This window comes from Phyllobates terribilis, unplaced genomic scaffold (genome assembly GCF_046119375.1).
Source record: "Phyllobates terribilis strain yellow unplaced genomic scaffold, ASM4611937v1 Scaffold_9__5_contigs__length_417890890, whole genome shotgun sequence".
NCBI lineage: Eukaryota > Metazoa > Chordata > Amphibia > Anura > Dendrobatidae > Phyllobates > Phyllobates terribilis.
Window position 1 is genome coordinate 22,140,157 of NW_027362769.1, and position 21,792 is coordinate 22,161,948.

At 47.7% G+C, this 21,792-nt stretch overlaps 1 protein-coding gene across 2 annotated transcripts in view; it reads right to left on the reverse strand.

Annotated features, from left to right (window-relative positions):
• LOC141161493 (carboxypeptidase O-like) overlaps positions 1 to 21,792 on the reverse strand; it is a 165,115-nt gene that overhangs the window by 34,964 nt on the left and 108,359 nt on the right. The window contains exons 8-9 of one of the 2 annotated variants that reach the window (XM_073646337.1): positions 14,975 to 15,123; positions 14,280 to 14,370 (exon numbers count right to left, since the gene is read on the reverse strand). In XM_073646337.1, the coding sequence (XP_073502438.1) occupies positions 14,280 to 14,370; positions 14,975 to 15,123 (240 nt within the window). The remainder of the gene's footprint in view (positions 1 to 14,279; positions 14,371 to 14,974; positions 15,124 to 21,792) is intronic. The other variant, XM_073646336.1, reaches the window with a different exon arrangement.

Genomic DNA, 21,792 nt, shown 5'->3' on the forward strand with positions numbered 1-21,792 from the left:
TGAAATTAAGTCTTGGAGTCCTAAGTGTTATAATAGATGTTGTAACGGTCGCATTGCTGCTGTGGAAAGAGGGGAATTACCTGTACCTATTCAGGATTTTTGGAAGGTTTTTTCTGAGGAGCAGTCGCAAGTTTTGCCTCCTCATAGGGACTATGATTGTACTATTGAGTTTGTCCCTGGAGCAACTCTTCCCAAGAGTCGCTTATTTAATCTTACTATCCCTGAGAGAAAGGCCTTGGAGGAACACATACAGACAAGCTTGGCCGCCGGTCACATTAGACCTTCTAAGTCACCTGTGGCTGTTGGATTTTTTTTTTTTTAAAAGAAAGGACGGCGGTTTACGTCCATGTCTGGACTTTCGCGAAATTAATAAAATTACAGTACACAATTCCTACCCACTGCCATTAATTCCTGACTTGTTCAACCAGTTAGTGGGGGCCAAGTGGTTCTCTAAGATTGATCTCCGGGGGGCATACAATTTGTTACGTATGAAGGAAGGTGATGAGTGGAAAACTGCTTTTAACACTCCAGTGGGTCATTTTGAGAATCTGGTTATGCCCTTTGGTCTTACCAACACACCAGCGTTTTTTCAGAACCTTATTAATGACATCCTAAGACCGTTGATCGGTAAGAATGTGGTGGTGTATTTGGATGACATTTTGATTTTTGCGCCGGATCTGGAGTCTCATTGGCAGAGCGTACGTGAGGTATTGCAGTTGTTAAGCGACAATTCACTTTTTGCTAAGCTGGAGAAATGTGAGTTCGCTGTGCAGAAAATTTGTTTTTTGGGCTGCATTATCTCCAGCGAGGGCTTTGAGATGGACCCGGTGAAGGCTCAGGCGGTGCAGGAATGGCCTAGGTCTATTGGTTTAAAACCAATACAGAGATTTTGGGGTTTCGCCAATTATTACAGAAAATTCATTAAGAATTTTTCTATAATTGTTAAGCCGCTGACCGATCTCACCAGGAAAGGTGCGAATCCGGTTCAGTGGACTACTGAGGCCATTGAAGCTTTTGTGTATCTCAAGGAGAGGTTCAGTACTGCCCCCATCCTTATGCAGCCTGATGAGACCAAGCCTTTTTTGGTCGAGGTTGATGCTTCTTCGGTGGGGGTCGGTGCTGTTTTGTCTCAGGAAAACAAGGATGGAGTACATCCCTGTGCTTTTTTTTAAAAAAAAATTTCTGAGACCAAACTTAATTTCGATGTCGGTAATCGGGAATTGCTGGCGATTAAACTCGCATTTGAACATTGGCGTCATCTCTTGGGAGGTGCTAAATTTCCCATTCAGGTTTTTACTGATCATAAGAATCTGATCTATCTTGATGCTGCCCGTCAAGCTAGGTGGGCACTTTTTTTCTCGCGGTTTAATTTTTCTGTTACTTACATCCCGGGTACCAAGAATGTAAGAGCTGATGCTTTATCTCACAGTTTTTCTCCCATGGTTGGTACCGTGGAGGAGGAGAGCATTTTACAGGAAGGTGTTGTGATAGCAGCATTGGACTCCGTTTTGGAAGATGGGATTCTGAAAGCCCAGGAGGATGCCCCATCTAATACTCCCCATGGGAGGTTGTTTGTGCCTAGGAACTTTAGGAGAGATTTGTTTGTGGAGTGTCATGAGTCTCGGTTGGCAGGTCATCCAGGAATTTCGGAGACTAAGAGACTTGTAGGTCGCAGTTTTTGGTGACCTGGGTGGCAGAAGAAAGTCATTAAGTGGGTGCGTCAATGTACTGTGTGTGCTAGATCTAAGTCTTCACATGCTCCTGCTGCGGGGTTGCTTTGCCCTCTGGTGGTTCCTAGAGCTCCTTGGACACATCTTGCTATGGATTTTATTACTGACCTTCCTGCCTCTGAGGGTTTCACTGTTATCTGGGTGGTCGTGGACCGTTTTAGCAAGATGTGTCACTTGGTTCCCTTCATCAAACTGCCCTGCGCCAGGACACTCGCTAAGGCTTTTGTTAATGAAATTGTCAGGCTCCATGGTGTTCCTACCGACATTGTTTCCGATAGGGGACCTCAGTTCGTGGCTCGTTTTTGGCGTGCCTTTTGTGACAGGTTGGGAGTCCATTTGTCATTTTCGTCTGGTTCTCATCCTGAGTCTAATGGACAGACAGAAAGAAAGAACCATGATGTTGAACAGTTTTAGCGTTGTTTTGTGGCTGACAATTAAGAGGGATGGTCTGAGTTTCTGACACTGGCTGAATTTGCTCTTAACAACCATACATCCTTTTCAGCTGGGTGTTCTCCTTTTTTTTGTTGTACTGGGAGACATCCGTCGTTTGGGTCATTCTCCAAATTGGTATCAGCTTTGCCGGAGGAGGAGAATTTTTCCAGTGATTTGGAGAGAGTTTGGACTGAGGTACATCATAACCTTCAAGAGGCTAACAAAAAATCCAAGAGGTACTTTGACAGGAAACGTCAAGAGGTTTTGTTTACTGTTGGTGACATGGTTTGGTTGTCCTCTAGGAATCTGCAGATGAGGATTCCTTCTAAGAAATTGGGCCCAAAGTTTGTAGGTCAATTTAAGGTGCTTCAGGTAGTTAACCAATCTGCTGTTAGGTTGGAGGTTCCTACCTCCTGGAAGATTAATCCGGTGTTTCATGTTTCCTTATTGAAAAAAGCTGATGTTTCTGATAGGGACGCCACTGTCTCTGTTCCTCCGGTGGAGGAAGACGGTGAATATGAAATTTCTCACATTCTTAATTCTAGATGGCATAGAGGGAGATTGCAGTATCTCGTCGCTTGGAAAGGTTTCGGTCCCGAGGATAACTCCTGGGTAAGGGCGGATGATGTCTCTGCTCCTAAACTTGTCGGAGTGTTTCACAGGAGGTTTCCTGATAGACCTGGATCTGGAGGATCCGGAGGATCCTCATAGAAGAGGGGGTACTGTTAGAACCCTCCTGTTAGTTTTTATATTTTGCTGGTCACATGACTTTTTGCCTATATAATCCAGCTCCGCCCTCCTGGCCTTGCTGGACTTCAGTGTTTCATTTACTCTTAAGCTAGCCAGGTGCCTTGTACCTTACTCTGTAGTTTGCTTGGTCTTTTGACCACTAGTACTTCTGTTTGTTTGTTTGTATTTGCTCTGCTACAATTTCTGCTAGGAGGTGTCCATCTATATCCCAGTCCTTAGATCTTGTAGGGACTACTCCCTTATATCTATAGGTCTGCGTTCAGACTAGCCGAGGACTTAGGCGGGTCTGTTCACAAGGAACAGGTCCCCCGCTGCATCGTAGGGGATCAGCTTAGTCCTATTGTAGGGACAGTTTTACTTTCTTTCCTTAGTGTTTGTAGCAGTTCATAACACTGCTGCAGAAAGCACGGAAGCTGTGTGCTCACTTCCACCGTTCTCACCCCTCAGGTCATCGACTTGCATTGAAACAGAGGTCTTTGTCCATGCCAGTTAACCGGTTGATATGCGATGTGCCGACAGGGTGGAATTCCACTCTGCATGTGTTGCAGCAACTGCATCAGCTGCGACGAACCCCGATGGAGTATCTCATGTTGTATGGCTCTGGCCAATACAGTACGGACCTGGGGCAAATTACGTTTACGGAGTTGGCACAGATTTAGGACCTCTGCACCCTTCTGCACAGTTTTGAAATGGCTACTAAGATGGTTAACATTGACGATGTCATCTGTCACGGGTGTGTTGCCACGAAGATCGTCACGAGTACACAGCCTGACTTCTCGCAGCTGACTTGTTGGTGCTTTGTGTTTTCTCGGCAGTGAAGGAGTTAATTCTCTCTCTCTCTGGGCTAGCTGAGGTCCAGCCTCGCCCAGCTGCAATCAATGCTTCGTTAGTGAGACTCCTTTATATTCCTGCAGGTCTGTTTGTGAGGTGTCGGTGATAGCTTTTCATTCAGACTTACAGAGCGGATCGTGGTGTTTGGAGTTGCTGAGATAAGTGTATTTGAAAGTGTTATTTCCCTTTCCTCGCTTTATCATTTATCTCCTTTCCCGTTGGTGTTCCCTCTGTTGTAGTTTTGTTGAAGTTGTATGCAAGGTGGTTTTGGTTTTTCCCTTGTACTGTCTCGTTCGTCTAAATACTGTGTGTGGGCATATTATTGCTGGTTCCCTATTGTTGTGATCGGGGTCCTTCTCAGGACTAGATTACTGTGGTGCAGGGATCCTCAGGAGGTAGGGGTTACGCTGGCGGCCTGGACCTCTGTACCTTTAACAGTACCTCCAGGATGAGGGATTAGTCAGGGCCCCAGCTTAGGGTCAGCTTAGGCCCCCTACCTCCAGTATTCTGTGACAGTGTGACATTTTCACCGACCATCTTAGTTTTTCTCCAGCTACCATGGATCCAGTAGCCGGTCTAGCTCAGCAGTTGCAGAGTTTGTCCATGGGGCTGGCGGACGTTAGGTCCAAGGTTTTGCATCCTCTGGAGCAAGCCGGACCAGAACCTAAAGTAGCTCTCCCTGACAGGTTCACTGGGGGGCGGGACAAGTTTTTTGTTTTCCGGGAGGCATGCAAATTGTACTTTCGGCTGCGGCCTCGGTCATCGGGCAGTGAAGAACAAAGGGTGGGAATTGTCATCTCGCTCCTACAAGGGGACCCACAATCTTGGGCGTTCTCTCTTCCCCCTAGCTCCCCAGTTCTCCAGTCAGTGGATAGGTTTTTCGCTGCTTTGGGACTCGTGTATGATGACCCAGATCGGATCTCCCTTGCTGAGTCTAAGTTACGTAGGATTCAGCAGGGAGATCGTCCGGCGGAGGAATTCTGTTCGGAGTTCCGTAGGTGGGCCACGGACACCCAGTGGAATGACCCGGCTCTTAGGAGCCAGTTTTGTCATGGTTTATCCGACAAATTACAGGATGTGTTGGCACAGTATGACTCTCCCGCGTCACTGGAAGCCGCTATGGCCCTTGCTATTCGCGTTGACAGACGGCTTCGGGAGAGGTGCGGGATAACTCTACCCCCTGTAATGTCTCCACCTCTTACAAGGTCCCCTCATATGGTGGTTCCCCTGGTCAGTCCGGAGGAGCCTATGCAATTAGGAGGGACATCATTTCGGGGAAGGGGACCGGTGGTGCGCCATAAGACAGGAAGGTGTTTCCTCTGCGGGAAAAAGGGACATTTTATTGGGGGGTGTCCATCCCGCCCCTTGCTGAGTAAAGAGTCGTCGAAAAAACTGTTGATCCCAGGTTGTGTGGTGGACGGCAATCTGGGAGTAGGTATTTCGTCCCTAGGTTCGTCTCAGTTTCTCGTACCGGCGGAGGTGGTGGTGGGTACGAGAACTGAGAGGATATCTGTTCTTCTGGATAGTGGGGCCGGGGCTAATCTGGTTGATGCTCGGTTTGCCCGGGTTCAAGGTATGCGATTGAGTGAGTTGGCTAAACCCATCCCCATATTCTCGATCGATGCCAGGCCTCTCGGTCAGGGAAGTTTTTTGCAAGCTGTGCATGGCGTAAAACTTCAAGTGGGGGCAATACATAAAGAACTGTTGTCTTGCTACGTGTTGGAGGGTCTTCCCACTCCTATAGTGTTGGGCCTTCCTTGGTTAGCTAAGCATAACCCTGTTATTAATTGGCAAACCAGAGAGATAAGCCAATGGAGTAAATTCTGTAATAAAAACTGCATGAACACGGTCATCGGTGCGGTTACTCCTTGGGTCTTACCTCCATTTCTGGCAGACTTTGAGGATGTATTCTCGGAGAATGGGTGTCAGGAACTACCTCCTCATCGCGAGTATGACTGTTCTGTAAAACTGCTCCCTGAGGCCAAGTTACCTAAAGCTAGGTTGTATAACCTTTCTGGTCCTGAGAGGCAGGCCATGAAGGATTATATTTCTGAAAGTCTGGCTAAGGGGCATATTAGACCTTCATCTTCACCGGTGGCCGCGGGGTTCTTCTTTATTAAGAAGAAAGATGGAGGCCTACGCCCTTGCCTGGATTTCCGTGAACTTAATCGGATTACGGTCCGAGATCCGTATCCGCTCCCACTTATTCCCGATCTCTTTAATCAGATCGTGGGCGCCAAATGGTTCTCTAAGTTGGATCTCAGGGGGGCGTACAATTTGATTAGGATGAAGGAGGGGGATGAGTGGAAGACGGCTTTTAACACTCCGGAGGGGCATTATGAGAACCTTGTCATGCCATTCGGTCTGACTAATGCCCCGGCGGTGTTTCAACACTTTGTTAATGATATTTTTCGCCACCTGGTGGGACAGTTTGTTGTCATATATCTGGATGATATCTTAATTTACTCGCCGGATCTGGTGTCTCATCAGGAGCACGTTAGACAGGTGTTACAGATCTTGCGGGATAATAAACTGTATGCCAAGTGGGAAAAGTGTGTGTTCGCCGTACAGGAACTCCAGTTTTTAGGCTTCCTGGTTTCTGCGTTCGGTTTTCGTATGGACCCTGGGAAAGTGCGGGCAGTTCTTGAGTGGGATCGGCCGGAGAATCTTAAGGCACTACAACGTTTCCTGGGGTTTGCTAACTATTACCGGAAGTTCATTCGTAATTTCTCGTCCGTGGTTAAGCCTCTCACAGACATGACTAAAAAGGGGACGGATTTTTCTAGGTGGTCTGACAAGGCTTGTCAAGCATTCTCCTCCTTGAAAAAATGTTTTGCCTCGGCACCCATACTCATTCAACCTGATGCGTCTCAGCCATTCTTTGTAGAGGTAGACGCTTCCGAGGTAGGGGTGGGAGCAGTATTGTCACAGGGTTCGTCCCCTGGTAAGTGGCATCCGTGCGCCTTTTTCTCTAAAAAATTGTCGTCCGCTGAGAGGAATTACGATGTCGGCAATAGGGAACTCCTGGCCATTAAGTTAGCTTTTGAGGAGTGGCGCCATTTTTTGGAGGGGGCAGTTCATCCGGTCACCGTCATCACCGATCACAAGAACCTGCTATATCTGGAGTCCGCTAAACGTCTGAATCCCAGACAAGCTAGGTGGTCATTGTTTTTTACCAGGTTTAATTTCGTCGTTACATATCGTCCTGGGTCTAAAAATGTAAAGGCGGATGCCTTATCTCGTAGTTTCCCTGGGGCCGGGAATACGGACGACCCGATTCCTGTTCTTCAGGAGGGGGTGGTGGTTTCGGCAGTATGCTCTGAGCTGGAGGAGGAGATATTGGAGGCTCAGGGGGACGCCCCTGTTGGACCTCCGGGGAGACTGTTCGTTCCAGATCAGTTGCGACAAAAGGTGATCGAGGCACACCATAACTCAGTTTTTGCAGGACACCCGGGGAGTAAAGCAACTGTGGATCTCCTCTCGCGTCGGTTTTGGTGGCCTAACTTACATAAAGAGGTGGTAACTTTTGTCGCGTCCTGTGGGGTTTGTGCGCGCTCTAAGACCTCACATACCCGTCCGTCTGGGGCCCTCTTACCTTTGAAGATCCCGGAGCGTCCTTGGACTCATCTGTCTATGGACTTTATTACGAACCTCCCTCCGTCTTCGGGTAAAACGGTCATACTCGTTGTAGTGGACAGGTTCAGCAAGATGGCACATTTTATCGCTCTTCCAGCTCTCCCTAATGCTAAAACTCTTGCGCAGGTGTTCATTGGGGAGATTGTGAGGCTTCACGGGGTACCCTCCGAGGTGGTGTCTGATCGGGGGTCTCAGTTTGTGTCCAAGTTCTGGAAGGCGTTTTGTGCACGGCGGGGGATGCATTTGTCATTCTCGTCGGCTTTTCATCCTCAGACCAATGGTCAGACGGAACGTATGAACCAGAGCTTGGAGACATATCTTCGGTGTTTTGTGTCAGAGAACCAGGAGGACTGGGCTTCTTTCCTACCTCTGGCAGAGTTTGCTCTCAATAATAGGCGAAGCGAGTCCACTGGTAAGTCCCCGTTTTTTGGGGCATATGGTTTTCACCCCCAGTTTTGTACTTTCAGTAGGGGGGGCTCTTCGGGGGTTCCGGAGGAGGAACGATTTTCCTCATCTCTCGCTTCAGTATGGAGAGGGGTGCTGAAGAATCTGAATACTATGGGGAACCGATACAAACGTATGGCTGATAGGAGGAGAGTGTCTGGTCCGGACCTAAGTGTGAACGATCAGGTATGGTTGTCTACCAGGAATATTAAACTTAAGGTTCCCTCCTGGAAACTGGGTCCCAGGTTCATCGGGCCGTACAGAATCAGTTCTGTTATTAATCCGGTGGCATTCCGTCTTGACCTCCCCCCTACGTTTAAAATTCACAACGTGTTTCACAGATCATTGCTTAAGAGGTATGTGGCGCCGGTGGTACCGTCACCTTTACCTCCCCCTCCTGTGGTTGTCAATGGTAACTTGGAGTTCCAGGTATCGAGGGTCATTGATTCACGCTTTAATCGCCGGTCCCTTCAGTACTTGGTTCATTGGAAGGGGTATGGTCCTGAGGAGAGGATGTGGGTTCCTGCGTCGGATATTAACGCAGACCGATTAGTTCGGGCCTTCCACACGACTCACCCGGATAAACCTGGCCCTGAGGGTCCGGAGGCCCCTCGTAGAAGGGGGGGTACTGTCACGGGTGTGTTGCCACGAAGATCGTCACGAGTACACAGCCTGACTTCTCGCAGCTGACTTGTTGGTGCTTTGTGTTTTCTCGGCAGTGAAGGAGTTAATTCTCTCTCTCTCTGGGCTAGCTGAGGTCCAGCCTCGCCCAGCTGCAATCAATGCTTCGTTAGTGAGACTCCTTTATATTCCTGCAGGTCTGTTTGTGAGGTGTCGGTGATAGCTTTTCATTCAGACTTACAGAGCGGATCGTGGTGTTTGGAGTTGCTGAGATAAGTGTATTTGAAAGTGTTATTTCCCTTTCCTCGCTTTATCATTTATCTCCTTTCCCGTTGGTGTTCCCTCTGTTGTAGTTTTGTTGAAGTTGTATGCAAGGTGGTTTTGGTTTTTCCCTTGTACTGTCTCGTTCGTCTAAATACTGTGTGTGGGCATATTATTGCTGGTTCCCTATTGTTGTGATCGGGGTCCTTCTCAGGACTAGATTACTGTGGTGCAGGGATCCTCAGGAGGTAGGGGTTACGCTGGCGGCCTGGACCTCTGTACCTTTAACAGTACCTCCAGGATGAGGGATTAGTCAGGGCCCCAGCTTAGGGTCAGCTTAGGCCCCCTACCTCCAGTATTCTGTGACAGTGTGACAGTCATCATAATGATCACTATTCCGGTCATCTACATGCTGGAGCAGACCTTGAATAGCCTGCGGGAAGAGGTGGTGATCCCAGAGGAAGAGGAGGAAGCAGAGGAGGATGTGGAATGGATAACAATGTCTCTAAGTTACAGACTGTCATCACACAGGCGAGTGCCAAGGGAGGGTGAATTACAGCGATCAAGGGGGTCTGGTGATACCAGACAAATTGTTAGTGAAGGTGCAGGAGCCGAGGAACAAATGGAGGAGGAAGAAGTGATGTACAAGCAACAGTCAGGAGATGAAGAGGATAATCATCCCCTCTTTGTTGTTCTTGGTTGGCGGGAGGGGACGAAAGAAATAAGCATCAGTGTTACCCAGTCACCAACACATCATGGGCTTGGACCTCATGGAAGAGCCCAACATATGAGCGCCTTCTTGCTGCACTATCTGCAACATGATCCCCTTATAGTTAGGATTCAAAATAGTGCTGACTACTGGGTTGCCACTCTGTTAGATCCACGTTATAAGAGTAAATTTTGCCAGATGCATCCCACCCTGCAAAGAGACCAGCAAATGCTGGAGTATCGAAATGCACTTTGAGACAACCTTAAGAGAGGTTTTCCCCAAGACAGCAGGGAGGCACACAGTGTGCATCGCAGCTCTAGACTTCCAACATCCGAAACGTCAATTCTTCAACACCAAAACATTAAGAGCACCAGCAGCAACAGTGTAAGTGGTAGAAGCAATTTCTGTGAGTCAATTCACACATTTTTTAAACCAGCTCGTGCACCAGCACAACGGAGTATAAGTCTGACACGTGGTGAATGACTAGAGAGGATAGTGCACGAGTATCTCAAGCTCAATATCAATACCATCATGGAGTGTTTGGGCCCTTTTACATTTTGATCTTCAAAAATGGAAGAGTGACTTGAGTTCGCCTGTCACGCCTTGGAGGTTATATCATCGTGGCAGCCAGCATTTTCTCAGAACGTGTCTTCAGCGCTGCTGTTGGTGTCCTGACAGATAAGCGCTGCCGACTGTCCCCTAAAAGTGTAGACCGCCTAACTTTCATCAAGATGAACAAGTCATGGATCTCCAAGGACTTTTTCACCCCAATCGCAGACTGTGCAGACTAGGCGATGGTATAGTTTTTAGTGTGCTGCATTGATCTCGTGTAATTGCAGTCTGTGATATCTTTGTCATGGCTTCTGGGCCTGCTGTTGCTGCTGATGCAGATAATAACAATAATTTTTATAATGTGAAGACTCCTTGATGGGTCTCAATCTGCTGGGTTGGCTGTAGTGGAAGAGGTGTCAGTCCCCATTACACTATTTCTACTCTGGTGAAATTGATGCCACTTTGGTTGTGTCAGACCCTAATTTTTGGAAATAGGGAGACTCCTGATTGGGTCTCCTTCATGGCAGGCCGCCATTTACTTTCAATCAACTAGCTGTGTTAGTATCCTTAAATTTTTGTACCAATACAACTCTATGAAACTGATTTTTCTGCCATCTGAGTGTGGCTGAGCATAAAAGTAGATTGAACTATTGCATGTGGTATCAGGGCTCCCAACACAGCAGGCCTACACCAATCACTCACCCACCTCATCTTAATTTGAAGCTCAATTCATAGCCTTAAATGCTGGCCCTGACCCTGATACCTCAAGCATAGTCCATGGCTAATTACTGCTGTGCCATTACAAAATTGTACTCTGGGTCAATTGATGCCATTTTTCCTGGTGTCTGCCCCTAAGTTGAGCTGTTTTGGCAGCTTTTGGGACCGTTTGAAGGTGTTGTGTATGGGTTTGGTTTTGCCTCCCACTGAATCCAATGGGATTTGGTATGTTCGTCGAATCATTCGACAAATTATTCGGTGAACATCGGGAAGTTATTTTTCATCTCCATTACACAGGTATAAATTTATTCAAATAGATAAAATGATTTTGTGCTATTTCTACTATTGAAGGAAAATTTTCACATGGTGAATTTACGCATTCAGATTGTATTTTCAAGTTTGAACTAATTTGGTTTAAAGGAATCTGTCAGCAGGTTTTTACTATTTAATCTTAGAGCAGCATGATATAAGGGCAGAGACCCTAGTTTCAGCAATGTGTCACATACTTGTCCACTTGTTGTAATTTCAATAAAATCAGTGTTTTATCAGCAGGAGATTATTACTACAGGACTAGATGTCTCCCGCCATGTAGTCCTCTTGCTCTGTGTAACCCCACCCTCACCACTGATTGGCAGCTTTCTGCCAATGTACAGTGTATACAGAAAGCCGCCAATCAATATTGTAGAGGGGTATACAGAACTCAGCATTCAGAGAACTGGTAGATCTTCAGCAGAGAAAACTGCGATTTTATCAAAACTGCAGCAAGCAGCCCAGTAAGGCTACGTTTCCACAATGAGTTTTTGGTGAGTTTTTTACATTGCGTATTTTAGAAAAAATGCAAGTAACCTATTTTACTTAATGGGTTTCAGAAATACTGCAGAAAATCTACAACATCAAAAACTCGCCAAAAGCTCATCATGGGAATTTAGCCTAAGGCTGTGTGCCCACTATGGGTTTTTCAAGCATTGATGTGAAATTTACGCAGCAGAAACGCTTTAAAAACGCTTGGTAACCCATGCCCCATGATCCCCAATGAAAATCTGCATGTTCTGTGCCCATGCTGCGGATTTTTCCGCAGCAGATTTTCCTTGCAGAAAAATCCGCAGAATGTCCATTATTTGTGCATTTCTGCATGCGGATTTGAGGTCCCAATTGACTTGCAAAACGCAAGTCAAATCCGCATGTAAAAACGCGTGTAAAATCCGCAAGCGTTTTTGACTGTCAAGACCATGCAGAAATGCTGCAGAAATTTTCTGCTTCATTTCTGCAACGTGGGCACATAGCCTAAGGCTGAGTTCACACGATGCGTATTTCATGCGTTTCCGCGGCGTTTTTGCAGTTGCGTAAACGCCGCGGAAACGCATGAAAAACGCATGGTAGAAGGGAAGCAATGTTCCCCAATGGAAATCCGCATGTGCTGTGCCCATGATGCGGATTTTTCCGCAGCGTTAACGCTGCGGTCAAAAATCCGCAGCATGTCAATTAATTTTGCGGAAATGCGGCGATTTCGCCGCCATTGACTTGCATTAGAACGCGCCAATTCCGCAAGACAGCATTTGTACTTGCGTTATTGGCGCGTTCTAATATGCGGATGGTACCCGGGTGTGGAGGAGAGGAGAGTCTCATCCACACCCAGGTACCATTAAAAAAGCTGTAAAAAAAGAATAAAATAAAAAATAAATGTATTCTTACCTTCTGTCGGCCCGCGCAGCGCTCCCGCTTGGTTCCCGGCACTTGCAGTGAGTTGTAGGACCTGCGGTGACGTCAGAGTCATGTGACGGGTCACGTGACGCTGACGTCGGCAGGTCTTTCAATTCAAAGTTGCCGGCAGCCGGGAACTTTGTAAAGCAGGACAGCACGGGCCATCAGAGGTAAGTATATACACTCTCTCGGGTCACACTATATAAATCCATGCTGTTTGCATGGATTTATATAGTGTGACCTAGTTGTCAAGCACTTTCCAGGTGATGCTAAAATCGCCTGGAAAGCGCTTGTCAATCTGCATGCGGAAATGCATGTCAATCTGCATGTGGATCCGCATGTATTCTGCAGGAAAAACGCATGCACAATCTGCATGCGTTTTTTCTGCCAGGGAGATGCAGAAATGATGCAGAAATTTTCTGCTTCATTTCTGCATCGTGTGCACATACCCTAGGCTATGTGCCCACGTTGCATTTATGAAGCAGAAAATTTCTGCTGCATAAATGCAAGTCCTCTCCCGGAAAAACGCATGCGGAATTCCGCACGCGTTTATCGCGCATTTTTCGCGCGTTTATCACGCGTTTTCCACATGCGGAATTGCCTTGCGTTTTTTATGCATTGGACTAAGGCAATTCCGCTTGCGGAAACGCAAAATTAAATGACATGCTGCGGATTTTTGAACGCGGCATAAACGCTGCGGAAAAATCCGCAGCATGTGCATAGAAGTTGCGGAATCCCATTGGGGACCATGGGGTGCGGATATACATGCGTTTTTCAAGCGTTTACGCTGCGGAAATTCCGCAGCATATACGCTTGAAAAATGCTACGTGGGCACACAGCCTAAGTGTTACATCACAGGAACCCGTGTTTCTTTCTCTTAATCATGCTGCTATCAGATTAAATAGAAAAAACCTGGTGACATTTTCCCTGTAGAAAAATTCAGTTCATATTCTGCGGTTATGAAAAGTTTAGTTTTTTTGTTATGTTGATTTTTTTGCCCTTATGTTGCAAATCTGCATGTAATTTTTCAATAAGTTTTATTGAAGTATACTTTTGAATTATTCAATTGATTCCCTGTTTTTTTTTTATGACAATGACTTACTATAAATCATGTAAAGATAAAAAAAATCAGCGGTACTTACTCATTTCACTGCCAGTGCTGGTTTTCTGTTGAGGTCCCCAATATTTCATGATATTTCTGCAGCGGCGATGTCATGACAACATCATGTAATCTCTGCAACAAAACACTTCAAGCAAGCATGCTACTGCCCAGTGCTGATTGCCTGCAGCTATATCAAGAAAGACTGGAGGCCGCAGCAGAGAACCAGCGCTGGAGCCTGGGGAAAGTACAGCTGACTTGGTTATCTTTACATAAAAACACATAAAAATCGTAAAACCCCTTTAAGGAAAAGGGGCACTCTTTTGGCTCATGTTGAATTCACTACATTCTATGGTCATATTATAGATGGATGGTGTGAACAAGGCCTAAATGTGTGCTGATAAGAAAACAGAATGCTATATCAGACGAATGGAATATTGATATAATTTCAATTGCTTACATAACATTACATAATCTATTAAAAAAATAATCCTTTTATTTATATAGCGCCAACATATGCCGCAGCGCTTTACAATTCACAAAGATCGGCTCTGTCCCTATTGGTGCTCATAATCTACATTCCCTAGTAATATGTCTTTGGAGTGTGAGAGGAAACCAGAGAACCCAGAGGAAACCTGCGCAAACACAGGGAGAACATACAAACTCTCTGCAGATGTTGTCCTTGGTGGGATTTGAACCCAAGACCTCAGCGTGGCAAGGCTGCAGTGCTAACCACTGAGCCACCGTGCTGCCTGATTTGTGACAGTCAAGCAATAGTCAGTAGTAATGAACTTACTGCACCATTTTGAATCAAAATTTCTGTTGAGATCCACCCCATAGCAACTTCCATTGTTATGTGGTGAGCGAGATTTTCTCCAAAGCCGGTTCTACAGAAGAAATATAGGAAAAACCATCAGATTAATTAAATAAGACTTAAAAATGCTAATTCTAAGGATAAAGAGGTTTTCCACTACTTTAAGATTGATGGCCTGTCCTTAGGATAGGCCATCAATGTCTGATTGGTGGGGATGTGACACCTGTATCCTCTCTGATCAGCTGTTTATTGTGTCAGCAGAGGCAAGAACTGCCTTGTTATGGAGCTACACAGCACAGCTCCATCGATGAAATAGTAGCCACAGCCGGATACTGCACATCACCCCTATTGATTTGAATAGAGGGCAGATGTGCAGTACCTGTCCATGGCCACTATGCAGTACATAGAGCAGTGCTATGCAGCTCCGTAACTGGTCAGTTCCAGGCGCCGCCAACACCATGAATAGCTGATCAGCAAGGGTCCCCGGTATCACACCCCCACCGATCAGACATTGATGACCTATACTAAGGATAGGCCATCAATGTTAGAGTAGTGGACAATCACTTTAAGTTAGTCAGAAAGGGGTGCTATGGGGCCTGACGGGTGATGGGGCCCGGTTTGGTCCAGCAGCTGCTTGGTGTGTATGCCTTTAATAAAATGTCAGTGCCGCTGCGTACCTCCTCGCTCCTCCTAACTCTTCCCGCTCTGCTGTCTGCTCAATTCTCTGGCTGGATTTGCATAAGCACACCACGCCTCCTGGCTCACTTAGCTTTCCAGCCAGAGAGCCCGGAAACCAATTGCAGCACATAAGGAACGTGAGCACTGCCTGTGTGGAGAGGAGATGCAAAACAGTGAGCCGGGCCCGGCGGTGGTAATAAATTTAACTTAATTTTTTTTATGTGTCCCCTTGCCCTTGCCAATTCTACTTTGTTTGTGGTTCAAAAAAGGCTGATCCAGCTACTCGGGATAGGGTGAAGTGGGGGTGAATATTATTTCTGGCTGGCTGCAATTTGCACATTAGAGAGGGGAAGGGGATGAATATTGTGCCTGTACAGTTTACACATTACAGGGGGAAGGGGGTAAATATTGTGACTGCACAGTTTGCATATTACAGGGAGGAGGGGGGTAAATATTCTGGCTGCACAGTTTTAGAGTGTGGGGGGCCCCATTCAGACTTTTGCTATGGGGCCCCATGATTTCTATGTATGACCCTGACCAGCAGTGTCCAGAGCTTTTGATTTCAGAATCGGAAGTGAGCAATGCTGATGATGTTAAAACGCGTGCACATGCTGAGACACCTGCATGATCGCAGCTACTGTACATACATACTTTTCTAATGAACAGTGTGAGGACCTGGCCACTTACTAAATACTTTTCCAGCACTGAGCACCCATTTTCATCAATCTTATTTTTGTATTTTATTAGAAATTTGCTTGCTGTGTTTTGTTAGTGATTTGTTTGCTCATCAGTTCAACCTCAGGTATCTATTCCATTCACTGACCATATCTCTGAGACCTTGGGCCATTCTTCTAGCCGTCACCATAGGGGGTGTCAGATGAAGGCTTCTAGAATATTCTTCATTGTTTAGCGAACAGTGAATGTTTAAGGGGGAGGGTGTGATCACTTCTGACCTGGGAGGGGACTGAGCCCAATGGAAGAAAGGACAGACATGTTTTAGGAGAGTTGGGTGGAAGGATTGAAGGAAGAGGATCATGGACTGTGGCTACAGACTATACTGGCAGGAGTTACGAAATCTGTGGGCCAACCAAAAGTTGGGAGACAGTGAGTATGGCCTTGTACAAAGCCAGTGGAACTACTGAACCCAGATTGGGCATTTGAGGACTGAGAAAACTATTTTTGGCCATTTACCTGGAATTGCTTATTGCCATGGCTGTGATCAATAAAATATTGTTGCATCGTTAACCTGCCTAGGTGATTATTAAAATCCACAACCGCACATCTTTACAAGTGGTGGCAGCGGTGGGATCACCTATCTCTGGAGAGCATACCAGGGAAAGTTACCAAGCGGTGACTTGGCAGAAGAGATGACGGAGGAAGGACCGACTGAGCTGAGGAGGATGCTGGACGTGCTAGGAGAGCGGGCCACGGAGATGGAGCGGGCGGCAGTGTTAAACAAATTTCTGGGTGTGCATGTAGCGATACCCCCACCCGCCCCAGTGCAGAGGACAATGGATAACAGGAGAGAGGGGCCTACATCTTTAAGGTACCGGGATATACCACAGTTCAATGAGGACACCTCGGATATTGATGAACATCTCCACTTATTTGAGAACCTCTGCCTGCTGCATGAGGTGTAAGTCAGTGACTGGCCCAGATATTTGATTGTTGGCCTGACCGGAAAAGCAAGAGAAGCTTTTAATAACTTGTCTTCGGTGGATCAGAGATGTTACTCTACCATTCGCAGTACATTGCTAGAGAGGTATGCCGTCACGCCGGAAACCTACCGGAGGAAGTTTCGGGAGACTGACAAGTCCGCTGCACACACACATCGGGAGTTTGCCAACACACTACGTACGGCATGTACTCGGTGGATAGAAGGACTGAGGGCTCGGGAAGCAGAATATGTAATGGATATAATGATGCAGGAACAATTTATGTCAAAGGTCCCAGGTAATTTAAAAGAATGGGTGGCAGATAGAAAACCACTTAGCCTGGATGAGGCTGCAAGATTGGCTGATGATTGGTCTGCTAATCGACCAGGGCAATGTGGAAGTACAGCCCCAGTGAGTCGGGAACAGGAGCTTACAGGGAGGCCATTGAAACCCATGGACTGGCCAGAGGAGGAATGACAGGGAGTTCAGACTTCACAAAGAGGGGGAGGTTGCCCAAGCCCTAAGTACGGCCCGTGTTGGGGCGAGGAAGGCTTAACTGCCATAACTGTGGACGCATGGGGCATTTTGCCAGGGAATGCTGGGAACGTTCTAGCCCACATCACAACCTAGGACGAGGATTGGTGTGCCACTGGGCAAATGTTGTAACCCAAAGCCAAAGACCAGTTCTCAATGCTTCAGCCGAGAGGGAGCGGCACTATCTGCAGACTAACCCCCCACCTGTGGTAATACACAAAATACAATAACTGCTACCATGAAGCAATGTGACCTGGGGGAGGGAAATTACATCAGGGAGGAGGCCCAGGGACTTTGGGACACTAGTTCAACCATCACTCTGGTCAGCCCAGGTATTGTCCCCCCAGAGCACTATTTATCAGGCCGCCAAGTGACCATCCCCCTAACTGGGTGTCAGCACTCTGGGGTTGGTCGCAATGGATACAAGTTTGGTTCTCATTGGGCACGTGTGGAGATTCCCAGGACAAACTGGGGATCAGGGGGGGGGATATGGAGAACCCCGCAGAAAGGACAGACCCCTGATCCAGCGAACTAAATACAGAGTTCTCGTCTCAGGGCTTCCCCCATCGGGAAGTTGGCAGTATCAGACCAAAGAAAGGCCTTAGAGGAGAGCAGAGGAGATAGGCTCCACAGGCAAAAGGATCCCAGGGGGATACGGACGGAGCGGAGTCGCCACCTGTATTCTTTACTCTGGCCTAGTCAGAGGGATTCCTGCTGCAAGAGGGGTAACCGGTCCCCGATATCTGACTTTGTCACTTCACGTCTCAGTCAGAAAAGCCCGGAGGCTGAGTGGATCCCAGGGGGATACGGACGGAGCGGAGTCGCCACCTGTATCTCTTAAACTGCATTTATCCAGTGGGACCCAGCCTTACACCACATTCATACCACACACAGTCAGGAGGAGACTCAGTGGGAGAACTTACCAAGGAGAGGAACACACACCAGCGGGGTCTCGACAGGTGCTCCTGATCTACCTGGGAAGTGCTGAACCCCCTTCCCGGTGGCTGCAGTATGCCGTGTGTAGCAGAGAGAAGCTTTGCGGCTGAAAGTTCATCTACAGTGAGTAAAGACCCGGATGACTTCATTCACCGCCTCCGCTTGTTTATTCCTGCGCGGCACTGCGCCCACCATTCCTCCACACACTGCCCTGAGGCCTGCTCCACCTGTGGGGAGCCGTCCCATCCTAGCTGCCTCAAACACCGGCCTCAGTGGACTGTTGCAGAGCTGATGGCCTTCACCAGGAACTGCAGGTGGCATAGTCGAAATACCACTCATCCTTAAAAGCCCATTATTTTTAGGTGACTGCCCTGGGCACGGAACGGGTCGAGGCCGCGACTGCATCCTCAACCCCCCTACACTGACCCGGCTCCGAGTACCCCAACAGCCCAGGGAGGGTGACAAGTCACTCACATCCGCACATTAGAACGCGCCAATTACACAAGAACAGATGCAGTCTTGCGGAATTGGCGCGTTCTAATGCAAGTCAATGGCGGCGATTACTCTGCGTGTCCGAAAAATTAATGGACATGCTGCGAATTTTTGAGTGTACCATAAACGCTGCGGAAAAATACGCAGCATGGGCATTGAAAGTGCAGAATTGCATTGGAGACCATGGGGGAAGGTTTACCAAGCGTTTCCCAAGCGTTTACGCAGCGGAAATTCCACAGCGTAAACGCTTGAAAAACGCATCGTGGGCACACAGCCTTAGACATCACGAGATATCCACTTCAATGAGATGCCTATTTCAGAGATGATTGATACATCTCTTTAGCCCTTTCCTTTGCAGCTTCTGTTTTCTTTCATACCCATCTATTTTTATTATTACGTTGACATATGTAATCACTTTATTTTTTAGATCTTGTTTTTTTTGTAAGATGAGTTCTAGTTGTTAAGGGCACAATTTAATTTAGCATGTAATGTAATGAAAAAAGTAAAAAAATATTTGTGAGAAAGCATTGAACAAAAACAGCAGTGCAGCTATTGTTTTTGGGGTTTTGTTAAACCCTCATATACATATATATACCATATGTATGTATATGTACTTGATAATCAGAAAGGTATTACTGCCCCTGAGGGTTCGACCGCCACAGGGATGCTGCACTTCTCTAATGGAGTGTGGTGTTCCTCCTCTGAGGTAAGGACAGTGTGATAGTCGGGACCTAACCCTTTGCATCCAACACCACATTTCTCCGCCAGAGGGAGCAAGTATGCACTAGGTGCTGCTCCCCTGGTTACAGGGAGACTGGGGAACCAAGAGTGAGGGGAACCAGTTAGTGGGTGAGGGTGGAGGACTTACAAGTTAGTTACACTTTAGATTTCATATTTAATTCAAAGCCATCTTTGATCTTGGTCGGTCTCTCTTTTAGTGGTCGTACTGTGCTGTCAGACTACTGTGTGTAATGTGACCTCCCTCCGGGAGCGCAGATCCTGTGTGGGTCTGCGCCGGCAAGGGACACAGCCCTCGTATCCTGGCCTTGGGACGAGAGGTAGGTTGCAGACAAGGAATGTCTCAACCCGGCCAAGGAACAGGATCAAGAAGGCCCGGAGCTTAAGAGTGTGGCTCCATAGCAAATGGATCCCAGGCATGATGCAGATGGAGCAGTGTACGCCACCTAGCCTCGCCATGCTGATATATTCAGAGGGACTCCGGCTGCAAGAGGGGTACCGGCCCCCGACACCCGACCTTGCTACTCTACGTCCTGGACGGGAAAGCCCGGTTAGGCCCAGAGGATCCCACCGGGTATCGGACGGAGTGGAGCTGCCACCCGTACCCTTGTTCTGAGAGGAGCTCAGAGGGAGACCCGGCCTATTTGCACACACACGGACAGGAAAGGATTCGGTCTGTAGTTCAGGAACACTCTGGTGTAAGGTCCCGACTGAATGCTGGACTTACTCAGAGGTTGTCGGACCCCCGTCCCTGGTGACTGCAGGACTCCGCGGGGGCAGGGAGTCGTCTTCCTTTGCCAGCTATGTGAGTAAAGCCTTGGAAGTTCACCCCTAAGGCCTCCGGACTGTTATCCCTGCGCCACACCGCACGACACGGCCTCCGTTCTTCCTCTACTACTGCCCCCCCCTCTTCTTCCTGTCCCTCTGCCCCGAGGCCTTGCTCCGCCTGTGGGGAGCAGTGAGAACTTAGGCCGCCATGACACCAGGCCTCGGCGGACTGCAGCGGCGCAGGTGACCCTTCACCAGGCACCACAGGTGGCATAGTCGTTAAATAAGCCACTCAATCCGGATGAGCCCACAACATCTTCCTTTTCATGTGACGGCCCTGAGCACGGGTCGGGTCCGGGCCACGGCTGCACCCCATCTCTTCATCACAGGACCCGACGCCGAGTCCCCCCATCACCCAGTGTAAACTCAAAAGGGGCTCTTTCGAGAATGAGGACGTCACACATGACTTGACTGACAGAGGAGCTCTTGCAGTAACAGCCAGGATCAGTGCCAGAACAACAAGCAACACCCCCTGATCTGTGACTGGATGGAAGTAGCTGTTATCAGCGCTCATGGCTTATGTTAGAAGTCAGGAACAGACCACATCCATTTATCTATTACATAACGTTCTAGAAAGAAGGGGGAGCACTCAGCAGATTTGGCATCGTCACAGTGAATAATTCTGAATACCAGATACTGTGATCATTGAAAGCAGCATTATGGATGTAAGTTTCTGTAGTCTGTGAATATACACTGCTCAAAAAAATAAAGGGAACACTCAAATAACACATCCTAGATCTGAATGAATGAAATATTTTCATTGAATACTTTGTTCTGTACAAATTTGAATGTTCTGACAACAAAATCACACAAAAATCATCAATGGAAATCAAATTTATTTACCAATGGAGGCCTGGATTTGGAGTCACCCCCAAAATTAAAGTGGAAAAACACACTACAGACTGATCCAACTTTGATGTAATGTCCTTAAAACAAGTCAAAATGAGGCTCAGTATTGTTGTGTGGCCTCCACGTGCCGGTATGACCTCCCTACAATGCCTGGGCATGCTCCTGATGAGGTTGCGGATGGTCTACTGTGGGATCTCCTCCCAGACCTGGACTAAAGCATCCGCCAACTCCCGGACAGTTTGTGGTGCAACGTGATGTTGGTGGATGGAGCGAGACATGATGTCCCAGATGTGCTCAATCGGATTCAGGTCTGGGGAACGGGCGGGCCAGTCCATAGCTTCAATGCCTTCATCTTGAAGGAACTGCTGACACACTCCAGCCACATGAGGTCTGGCATTGTCCTGCATTAGGAGGAACCCAGGGCCAACTGCACCAGCATATGGTCTCACAAGGGGTCTGAGGATCTCATCTCGGTACGTAATGACAGTCAGACTACTTCTGGCGAGCACATGTGCGGCCCTCCAAAGAAATGCCACCCCACACCATTACTGGCCTACTACAAAACCGGTCATGCTGAAGGATGTTGCAGGCAGCAGATCGCTCTCCACGGCGTCTCCAGACTCTATTACGTCTGTCACATGTGGTCAGTGTGAACCTGCTTTCATCTGTGAAGAGCACAGGGCACCAGTGGTGACTTTGCCAATCCTGGTGTTTTGTGGCAAATGACAAACGTCCTGCATGGTGTTGGACTGTGAGCACAACTCCCATCTGTGGACGTCGGGCCC